This window comes from Lactuca serriola, chromosome 2 (genome assembly GCF_051521515.1).
Source record: "Lactuca serriola cultivar US96UC23 chromosome 2, Lser_US96UC23_V15, whole genome shotgun sequence".
Classification (NCBI taxonomy): domain Eukaryota; kingdom Viridiplantae; phylum Streptophyta; class Magnoliopsida; order Asterales; family Asteraceae; genus Lactuca; species Lactuca serriola.
The window spans coordinates 42,383,205-42,394,287 of NC_136409.1; the positions used below are offsets into that span (position 1 = coordinate 42,383,205).

Below are 11,083 nucleotides of genomic sequence, written 5' to 3' on the forward strand. Positions count from 1 at the left end.
CTGGTTGTCCTTGTGAAATGTATTAGTTTTAACACGTATATAAAACTAATATATACAAAGTAAACATAGTTACTTTAATCATTATTACTATTTAGTAAATCTCTGTTATCCAAATTGCAAGTTCCATAACCATACGATAGACTAGATATGACAATAAGTAGTCCACATCACCTTATGACTTTCGTCGCCCTTGAACCTTACGGTTCGGCTGTAGCTAGCAGCCAGGTGTGGGGTCGTCAGCCCCGTATAGATCTATACACTCAAGTCACGCTCCCTATCTAATAGATTCTGGTTACGGGTGCAGTTCTCCACTCGCGTATCTCTGTGGAGTGTTCACCGAGGACGTGTCTCCAATTTATAGGAATAACAAATTTACTAGTAATAATATAGAAAGATCCTGTTACACATAATGATCTTCCACTCGCGTATCTCTGTGGAGTGTTACCGATGACAAAACAGTGTACTAAGTTTCATGTTCAAATTTCAAATATCATGCTATAATGTGGAAAACCATTTGTGAAATATAAAACATAACAGTTTGTAACGTATTTCACAAATAATGTGTAAGAGTGTTCTGTAAGTTCAAATGATTGTCTATTACGATTATCAGTGTTAAAAGTATGTAATGTGAAACACAACATATGTAAAACAAGTTTTGAGTACAAGTATCCCTTGTACTTTGCTTGTATTCCCCCTGAAAACAGTGAAAAACATTGAAAAAGGGTAGGGGTATGAACTCACCAGTCGGGAAAACGTGACCGTTTGGATGCTAGTTGTCAGTTCGGGGCTTGATTACGCTCGAGGTTCCTATGTAGTATGAAATGATATACAAATGTATCTAATTAGACATTGAACCACTAATTAGACATGAATATGCACTCCAAGACGTGAAAACACTTCAATTCAAGTGTTAGGAGTGATCCGGGTAGCATCTAAGGGTGTGTAGGGCCTAAATATGGAGTTTACTCTTCAAGAGTAAACTCCTTGAGGAGTTTACGACCCATTGACCATATCCCCGTGATTTTACGGCCGTAAACTCATGGGTGGTGGGTTCTTGGATGCCAAATGGTCATACAATGCACACGGGAAGGTTCTAGGGTCGATTCCATGGCTTAGGAAGTGATCGGGACTTGAAATGACCTTGGGAAATGAGTTTATGGTCTAAGGAGATGTTCTTGGGGAGTTTACTACCTTAAACTCATGAGTTTACAACCGTAAACTCATGTTTGTCCATGAATCAAGGGCTTTGGGGTTGTAATTCAATCACATGTGATTCTACGTCCAAAACCAAGCTATTCAAGGGGTTAAAGGCACCTTAACACCCTTTGGGGGTCTTTACGCCCTAAGGAGGTGGGTTTACGGTCCAAGAATGTTCTTGGGCTGTAAACTTAAGTTTGATGCCTTTGAGGATGTTTAGGTGCATCACATGAAAGATTATGAGGTTCTACACTCCCGTGGAAGCATTTGAAGGTGTTTAAGGGCATTTTGACTCACTAACATGAGCTTATGGTCCATGAATGAGGGTTTACAGTCCAAGAACATGCTTGGGCCGTAAACTCATGTCCATATATCAAATGATGCGATTTGGGGGTCCTAAGTTCATGCATGCAAGTTTTTAGGCCGAATCTAAGCCCTAGAAGTGTTTTGGAGGGGTTTTGAGGCTTCAAAACCATCATATGAGGTGTTCACGGTTTTGGGAGGGTCCCCAAACCGTAAACACATGTTCATATGTGTTTTGGGTGATTCCAACAAGAATTTGCAAACCATTCAAGTTAAACAACAAGTTTAGGATGGATTTCTTACCAAATGATGCTTGAAACGGGGTTTTTGGGCCAATTTCGAGTTCTAGCGAGAGAGTGTAGAGAGAGAAAGTTTTTAGTGAGAGAGTAAAAGCTTCAAAATGATGTCATTCAATCCCTTATATAGGGGTTGAGTTTGTGGCCCGGTGGAATTCTACCCGATACTGCCGTTAGATGGTGCTTTTGGTCGAACCCGATAAATTTACCGTAATCACGATTTAGATGAAAATAACAATTTTCCAAACAAATATGGAGAATATTTTAATGATTATAACACATCCTGACACTTACGAAATCAAAATAAAGGTCGTGATAAAATTAATTTAACGCAAAGGTTAACAGAACAAATTGAATACGACGGTTTATATTCGACGGGAACGGTTTTAGTGACGGAATAAATTATAGGTTGTCACAATATATATATATATATATATATATATATATATATATATATATATATATATATATATATATATATATATGGCAACACATATTTGAACCATTGAAAACATGACAACACATCACTTCCACAATAACTTCCATAAGGCTAACCGGTATACTATTCATGAAGCGGACCGTGGTCTAGTTGGCCACGAACCACAGACGTGCACACCGTCCCGGTGGTTCGTGGTGGTCCGTGGTCGTTGCAATTTGTGGTCGGGACAACGGATTCAAACGAAGATTTCTATTGGTGTTTGGTTTTTGGAGCCGTTGAACGGCTATTTTGGCCGTTTTTTTTTTTTTTTTTTTTTCAAACTCAATTATAAAAACACTTCTAATACCAAAACACATACACATACATACACATTCTACACTCAATTACACCCATGGATCCCTCGATAAATATGGAATTTTTAAAAAGTTTTGACTCGGATGACGACGTAGAATTCGTCGAGACATTCTTCAATGTTGTGCAACACGTTCACGCCGAAGAAAGTTCGAATGCAGCGCGTACAAGGGCGGTCGTCAATCGTGATCGCCAAGCCGCACACGACTTATTGGTACGTGATTACTTTGCCGATAATTGTCTTTATAATGACGACTCGTTCGAACGTCGTTTTCGTCTGAATAAGGCTATATTTTTACGTATTAGTAATGCTTTAGAATCTCGTTATGATTTTTTCAAACAAAAACCCGACGCTAGAGGAAGAATGGGTTTTAGTAGTATACAAAAATGTGCGGCTGCTCTTAGGTATTTGGGATACGGTATAGCATTTGATGCATCTGACGAATACTTGAAAGTATCCGAGAGGACCGCGGTTGAATGTGTAGATTGGTTTTCTGCATGTGTTTATGAGGTTTTTCACGAAGAATATTTGCGTAAACCTACTCAACGTGATATTGAGAGATTATATTCGGCTCATGAAGAGAGGCATGGATTTCCCGGTATGCTTGGCAGTCTAGATTGTACGCATGTGGCTTGGGAAAAATGTCCAACTGCATGGCGTGGTCAGTTCACTCGAGGAGATATAGGTGAACCAACTATCATCCTAGAAGCTGTTGCATCTCAAGATTTGTGGATATGGCATGCCTTTTTTGGAGTAGCGGGGTCTAACAACGACCTTAATGTTCTTGGTCAGTCTCCACTTTTCAACGATATTTGGACCGGCAAAGCACCTGATATGACGTTCACAGTAAACGGGCACGCGTACAAATATGGTTACTACCTTGGTGATGGGATATACCCGGATTATTCTACATTGATGAAGGCATACTCAGTTCCTCGAAGTGAAAAAGCAAAATTTTTTACAAAAAAACAGGAATCAGCGAGAAAGGATATCGAGAGGGCATTTGGAGTCCTTAAGCAAACATGACATGTAGTGAAATATGCTACACGACTTTGGGATAAAGAAAGAATTAAGCGAATGGTCCTAGCATGTATTATAATGCATAATATGATTATTGAAGATGAAGGTCGAGCGATTTGCACGTATGATCCGAACTACGTTGTCGTTCCAATTGAGGAGTTCGTACCCGGAACGAATGCACGAAAATTTTGTGCTTTTTGTTGATTCTATTTTATTCTTAGTTTATGAAGAAACAGGGGAAGAGGAGCCAAAGGAAGTGGAAGCTATTTTTCATCAGATTTGGTTTGAAAAACATAAGGGGTATGTATGTTTTTCCTCCTTGCTGGTGTGATGTTTTCTAATACTTGGCGGTGGTGATCCCCTGGAGTGTGTTGGATATTTTTTTGTTGGAGTTGTTCTGTTGTTTCCTATTATGCTGGTTGTACTTATTGTTCTTCTTAATATATTTGGACTATTGGGGGCTTACGGTTGAAGTTATTTTTAATCTATTAAGTAATGTTTCAATTTCTATCATTTCTTTTCAGGTTGGTTCTGATTTGTCAATTCAATTTAGTATCTCTGGTCCTTCTTCAAGTTCCAAATGTAAGAGCTTTCTTCCACTTAATTTTTTCTTTTTCTTTTTAATTAACACTCAGTAATAATAGTATAAAATAAGGGGGTGATTTTGCTAAAGGAAATGTGTCAAATTTCATATCAATAATAATTATGTAATTACAGAAAATACTTGATTAACATTAAGGGATAGTTTGCTACACTTAAACAATTATCATGCTGATACCAATGATGCCCGAACACCGGAGTTGTTTTGCCTCTATCAACATGTGAATTTATTGGTCTGTATTTCCCCTAATTTAGTTTGTCTTTGTGTATATTAGTTTTTAGCACAAAGAAGAGAAATCGACAAGCCATAATCATTGAAGCCCATTGAATATGGCCCTGGATACTATTTTTCTTCAACAGATACAGGTTATCCCCCATTTATACTTTCCTTTTTGTCTATATTAATTTTAAATATGAAACGTAATTCTAGCTTTGTAGTAATTGAAAGTTGATCAATATTTCAGGTGGATGATGATATTACGTATTGGATTTTTAATATATTTATTAAGTTTCTAATTGATTAATGTTGTTGATCTGGTGCATTTTCAAATTATTGTGTCAAAAATCTTAGGTATACCTGATAATTGTTTATTTCATTATTATGTTTGGTTTTATTTTTTTTTCAATAAATTGGCCTTTCAAACTTTAATGTTATGTATTCTTGGCTTATATAATTATATAATGACATTAGTTGCAAAATTATATTTAAATTAAATAGATATATCTATTTTGTCCTATTTTTTCCATTTATCGATATTCATTTTATCTTACAAAAACACAAATTTATAAGATAATTTTTTCTTTTACCAATATGTTGGTGACAATTGAATGCGGTAACTAATATTTTATGGACTGAAATGTCTTTTACTATACTTAGTCAAGTATATATTTATTTTAAAATTGTTTTAATTAATGAATTTTAATACACATTTATTTTTGATATATTAGGTAGTAGATAATTTTTTTCTTTTACCAATATGTTGGTGACAATTGAATGCGGTAACTAATCTTTTATGGACCGAAATGTTTTTTACTATACTTCGATCCAGTTTAATCTATTAACCAGATAATAAAACCAAACTAATAGTTATTTTATGTTAGTGTCATGTCGTGTTTGTCGTATTGTAATGGGTTTATTTCTGTGTCAATGAAAAAAACAAGATATCACGTCTGTGTCGTGGTAGACACAAACACGACATGTTTCCCCAATTTGACAGCCCTAATTCATAAAAACTATTCGTCTAAAGAAAACAATTTACCTAATAACACAATGTACTTTTAACCCAAATACATACATTTCTAAATAAAAAAACCCCTACTTATATTCAACATCCAATTAAACTAATTGCCTCTAGAAACTATTTTTTGAAAAAAACTACTCGCACCCGTCGCTTAGCGCGGGTAAATGGTTAGTATGTATGTATGTATATATATATATATATATATATATATATATATATATATATATATATATATATATATATATATATATATATATTGTTTTTTTTAGTTTGTTTTAATTAAGGTGTTTTAAAATAATAATAATTTTATTTAAATACAAAATTACTCGTTCTTGCGATTATTATTTTTCTATTGTTTTTTTTGAGAAATTGATCTATTATTATTTATTATGTTCTAACTGAATATATGATTTGATTTTGTGTATTTACCGGTGTTGTTCTTTTATCTTATTAGTATTGTTAGGAATAATCAATAATGGTGGACAATTACTGAATATCATGATTATTGGTGTTGTGCTTTCATATTATATTAGTAATGTTTGATTAATATTCAATAGCCTTTAAATGTTTTTAATAATTATTCTTGGTTCGATTATTTATAACATAAACATTGAATATTAATGATTATTTTTATAATTCAACACAACCTACCAAACATGTTAAAAATTCATATTTTAAAAATTCATAATTTTTTAAATTTCACTGGCCAAACAGCCTGTAAGACATGATGATTCGTCGCCAAAGAAGCATAAAACCATACCAAGATTGCAGCAATGCGAATATCATGAAGACATCTGAATGCATTAAAAAAAAATTGGCATCACATGTAATATAATCAACCTTCGTTTTCGTGTTACTTCAGTGGTAAAAGGGTCAAAACCATATCAGGAATAACAGTGCCGAAGATGTATTACGATATTATACTATTCAGGGGTATAATGGTCAAAAGAAAGCCATGCGATGATGAATGATGATGTAAGGAATAATAACCAAGAATGCATGATGTCTAGGGGCAAAAATGTCTCTATCGACGACCATATTTTGAGGGATTATTATCATAAACAATAACTTCCATGTTTATGGCATTATCCTAGGAACCGACAAACCTAGACACAAAAAGATATTAAATGTAAAATATGGTTTGATTCCATACGCTCGAGGAACCACCATATTCCATAGCTTTTCCAGGAAAAGTCATCACGTTGACCTCAATTCACATCTACAGATTTGCAATTATCCATTGTCTCTGCTCAATCTTTCTTTTGATTTAGTATAGGATTTGTCAAGCATACCTTCAATGGCGTCTTCTTCAACATTGTTCATTCATCATAGCTACAGGTATGATGTGTTCTTGAGCTTTAGTGGTGAAGACACGCGTAAGAGTTTTGTTGATCATCTTTATGTTGCTCTTCAACGTCAAGGAATTCACACTTACAAGGATGATGAAAGTCTGGAGAAAGGAAAAAAGATTAATGTTGAGCTCTTGAAATCCATTCAAGACTCAAAATTCTACATCATTATTTTCTCAAAGAACTACGCATCTTCCTCTTGGTGCTTGGATGAGCTTGTGAAGATAATGGAATGTCAAAAAAATCCCGAGCAGATTGCTTACCCTGTGTTCTACGATGTAGAACCCTCTGAAATCCGCAAACAACTTGGGGGTGTTGGAAAAGCTTTTGCCAAACATAAAAAGAAGGGAGAACTCAAGAAGTGGAAAGAGGTTCTGGAAGAAGCATCAAATCTGGCTGGGTGGGATTTGAGGAACACTGATGATGGGTAATTCTTTTATCATGTTTCAACAATATTTTATTTTATTTTATTCTAGTTTTTGCAGAAACTCTTATGCAAAAGTTTCATTAAAATTTGTATTATAAAACTATGACTGTAATTTGTATGTTATACTGTTACCTAATTATTCATGTGGGATATTCTATAGGCATGAAGCTAAACTCATCAATAAAATTGTTGAAAAGATTTCAGTGGAGTTACGTTTCAGTAATTTGAATGTTGATGAAAAATTAGTAGGCATGGAGAGCCGGATAAATGATATCGTTTCATCTCTGGAAACTGGTGCTGAAGATGTTCGTATCATTGGGATCAAGGGGATTGCAGGTGGTGGAAAGACCACTTTGGCCAGAGCTATTTTTGACAAAATACACTTTCAGTTTGAAGGCAAAAGTTTTGTTGAGAATGTCAGAGAAGTTGCAAAAGCCTCATTATCCGGGTTGCAATCGGTGCAAGAACAAGTACTTTCCAATGTTTTAAATGATAAAAGAATCACTGTAGGGAGTGTTCATGATGGTAAAAGCATGATGAAAAAGATGTTGAGTGGTAAGAAAGTTCTTCTTATTCTAGATGACATGGATGATCTAGACCAGATGGATGCATTAGCTGGTGGGGTTAACTGGTTGAAATCCGGAAGTAGAATTATCATTACTACAAGAGATGAACAAGTGCTTGTAGCATACAGAGTTATGTGGATTCATGATGTCAGTCTGTTATCACATAAAGAAGCAATTTGCCTCTTCAGTAGGTATGCATTTGGTAGAGATATTCCAATTCAAAGGTACAACGATCTATCTCTCAAAGTTGTACATTATGCTGCTGGTCTTCCCTTAACGATCAGAGTTTTGGGTTCATTTCTTTGTGGTAAAGATGAGCTTGAATGGAAAGATGCACTCAATAGACTAAAAACAATTCCATTGAAGGAAACTCAAGAAAAGTTGGAAATAAGTTATACTGGCCTCGAAGATGATTATAAGGAAATATTCCTGGATGTTGCATGCTTATTGAAAGGTTGGCTGAAAGATGATGCAATTAGAGCACTTGAAAGTTGTGGATTTCATGCCAGGAATGGTTTGAGAGTTCTTGAGCAAAAATCTCTCATGACTATTTCTCCTTATCAACGGTTAGGAATGCATGATCATATAGCAGAAATGGGCCGAAATATTGTTCGTCGTCTGCATCCTGATGAGCCCCTTAGACATAGTAGATTGTGGATTCGAAGGGAGATTGAAGATGTATTGGCCAATGACTTGGTAAGGATGATGTTTACTTACATGTGGAAAAACTTAACAAGCTTTCATTAGTTGGGAAAATGACTTAAAAGCCCAATTCAGGTTTCAAACAGTTCAAAAAACCTCAATAATGTTTTGTCTGTTCAAGAAAATCCAACAAACTTAACATTTGTCTAGAAAAACACAATGAAGTTTACAAACCGTTCAAAAAATCTCAATCATTTTTTGTCTGTTCAGAATGTTAAATCCATTGAGTTTTTTTTAATAGACAAAACATTATTGAGGTTTTTCGAACGGTTTTAAAACTTCGTTGGTCTTACAAGTCATTTTTCCAATATGGTGATTTCCATAGAATTGAATAAAAATGTAACATAATTGATCTTTTTTAGACAAATGTTAAGTTTGTTGGTTTTTCTAAACAGACAAAACATGATTGAGCTTTTTTGAATGGTTTGGAAACTTCATTAGCCTCGTAGGTCATTTTCCCTTCATTAGTTATGAGTTATGACCAAAGTTTCATGGTTACTAGCTATTCATGGATTACAGGTTATGGAAGCCACAAGAGCTCTAGCAACCAACACATTTCCACAGGGTGGAGAGAAGAATCTTCGTTTCCAATAATATTCTTACAATTGGTTTTGAAAACATGAAGAAGCTTAGATTTCTTTACATGGTTTCTGAGACCCATGATTTGTTTACCAAGGTTGAAGTTGGCAGAAACTTCCCAAATGCCTTACGCTTTTTGTGTTGGCAAGGATATCCTCATTTCTGTTTACCAAGAACATTTCAAGCAGATAATCTGGTTTCACTAGAAATGCCTTATAGCAGAATCGAACGACTATGGGAAGAGGGAGATGGAAAGGTAGAATGGTTGATTCTTTCTTTTGTCTAACTCCTTTTACTGATATATATCTTTTGGTTAATTGTAACTGCAATCTTATTGATGTTTTTTTTTTTTTTTTTTTTTTTTTTTTTTTTTAATTTTCTTCCTTTTGATAGGTTCTTAATAACCTCAAATTCCTAGACTTCAGTTACTCAAAATTGACGACCCTTGATTGTGGCTTACTTCCGAATTTGGAGAAGTTAAAACTTGAAAAATGTAAGCATTTGGTTGAACTTCACACCCCAATTGGATCTCTAAGAAGGCTTGTTTACTTAAACTTAAGTCATTGCCATGGACTCGATTATATTTCATTTGTCAAGCAGCTGGAATCACTTCAGGTTATTGATCTTAGTAGTTTATATCTAACCGAGTTAATTGTGCATGATTCATTTTACTGCTATACATCATCCTATTGGTTGCTTATTACTGCAATACTAATCTCTTTTTCTTTCTTGCATATGATAGGTCCTTCAAAACCTCAGATTCCTTGACTTCAGTCATTCATATTTAATGATCCTTGATTGTGGCCTATTTCCCAATCTCGAGAAATTAAATCTTGGAAAATGTTATTATTTGGTACACCCTCACACGCCCGTTGGATGTCTTAGAAGGCTTGTCTACTTAAACATAAATCATTGCAGGGGATTCGAATCTCTTTCATTTATCAAACAGCTGGAATCACTTCAAGTTCTTGATCTAAGTTATTTATATCTATCGAAGCTCCCAGATATACTTCCTGGGCACTACAACTATAGTTTGCTGGAGCTTAACTTTTCGAGCTTAACTTTTCAAGGAATGACTTCGAAGAACTACCCTCATCAATTGGAAATCTTCAAAACCTTGTTTGTTTAGACCTCAGTTGGTGCAAAAACCTCAAGAGTCTGCCACAAAGCATATGTAGTTTACGACGTCTAAAAGACTTTAACCTTGAAAGTTCTACAATAAAGGAATTGCCCGAAGATCTTGGCCATATAGAATGTTTAGAATTGCTAAATTTAAGGTCTACACCTGTCAAATATCTCCCTAACAGCATTTGTATGTTGAAACATCTGAAAACTCTGCTCCTTGCATACTGTAAGGTTCTAAAGAAGTTGCCCGAGAATATTGGCCTATTAGAATCATTGGAGGAACTAAGTCTAGCGTTTTGCAAGATAAGAGATGTACCGAGTAGCATCTGTAAATTGACAAGTCTAAGAGAGTTTAACCTTCGCTACTGTGATCAACTAGAGAAACTGCCGGAGAAACTAGGTGACTTAACATGTTTAAAGAAGTTAAATGTACAAGGTACTGGTATAAGTCATCTTCCACATGGTATTTCTTCGCTGAAAAGTCTGAAAATCATTGGATTTGGATCAGAAGATTCATCTATATACAACTATGTCTCGAGAAGAAAAACGAATAACCCAAAACAAGTTCCCACTACCATGCATCACAGACAATTTTGAGAAGAACCATTATAAGCATAAAGTATCTCTGAAGCCACAAAGAACCTTTATACATAGTGATCACCATGATTTTTAACAATTGTGTTACTGTATATTTTAATTATGTTACACCACTTTGATATACACTGTCCAAAATTTATCTATCTCACCTTACATGACTTTGGATATACACGCGCGGTCCAAAAGTTATAAGTCCCACATTACATGACTTTGGATATATGTCATCCAAAGTTTATAAATTCTACTTTACACGACTTTGTATATACACCGTCCAAAGTTATATATATATA

The 11,083-nt window shown here is 34.8% G+C and overlaps 1 protein-coding gene, 1 long non-coding RNA gene and 1 pseudogene across 3 annotated transcripts; all 3 read left to right on the forward strand.

Annotated features, from left to right (window-relative positions):
• The first annotated feature begins 2,644 nt into the window (after positions 1-2,644).
• On the forward strand, positions 2,645-3,613 carry LOC145089192 (uncharacterized). The gene has a single exon (XM_079027665.1). It carries the CDS (start codon positions 2,645-2,647, stop codon positions 3,611-3,613), a length of 969 nt encoding a protein of 322 aa, XP_078883791.1.
• A 202-nt stretch (positions 3,614-3,815) lies between these two features.
• LOC145090293 (uncharacterized) lies at positions 3,816-4,766 on the forward strand. Its single transcript, XR_013701478.1, has 3 exons — positions 3,816-3,907; positions 4,132-4,189; positions 4,483-4,766. It is a non-coding gene; the product is annotated as an uncharacterized LOC145090293 (long non-coding RNA).
• A 1,799-nt stretch (positions 4,767-6,565) lies between these two features.
• Positions 6,566-10,928, forward strand: LOC145086194 (TMV resistance protein N-like; annotated as a pseudogene). Its single transcript, XR_013700331.1, has 5 exons — positions 6,566-7,224; positions 7,385-8,497; positions 9,066-9,327; positions 9,465-9,686; positions 9,814-10,928. The product of XR_013700331.1 is annotated as a TMV resistance protein N-like (transcript).
• Positions 10,929-11,083: the final 155 nt, after the last annotated feature.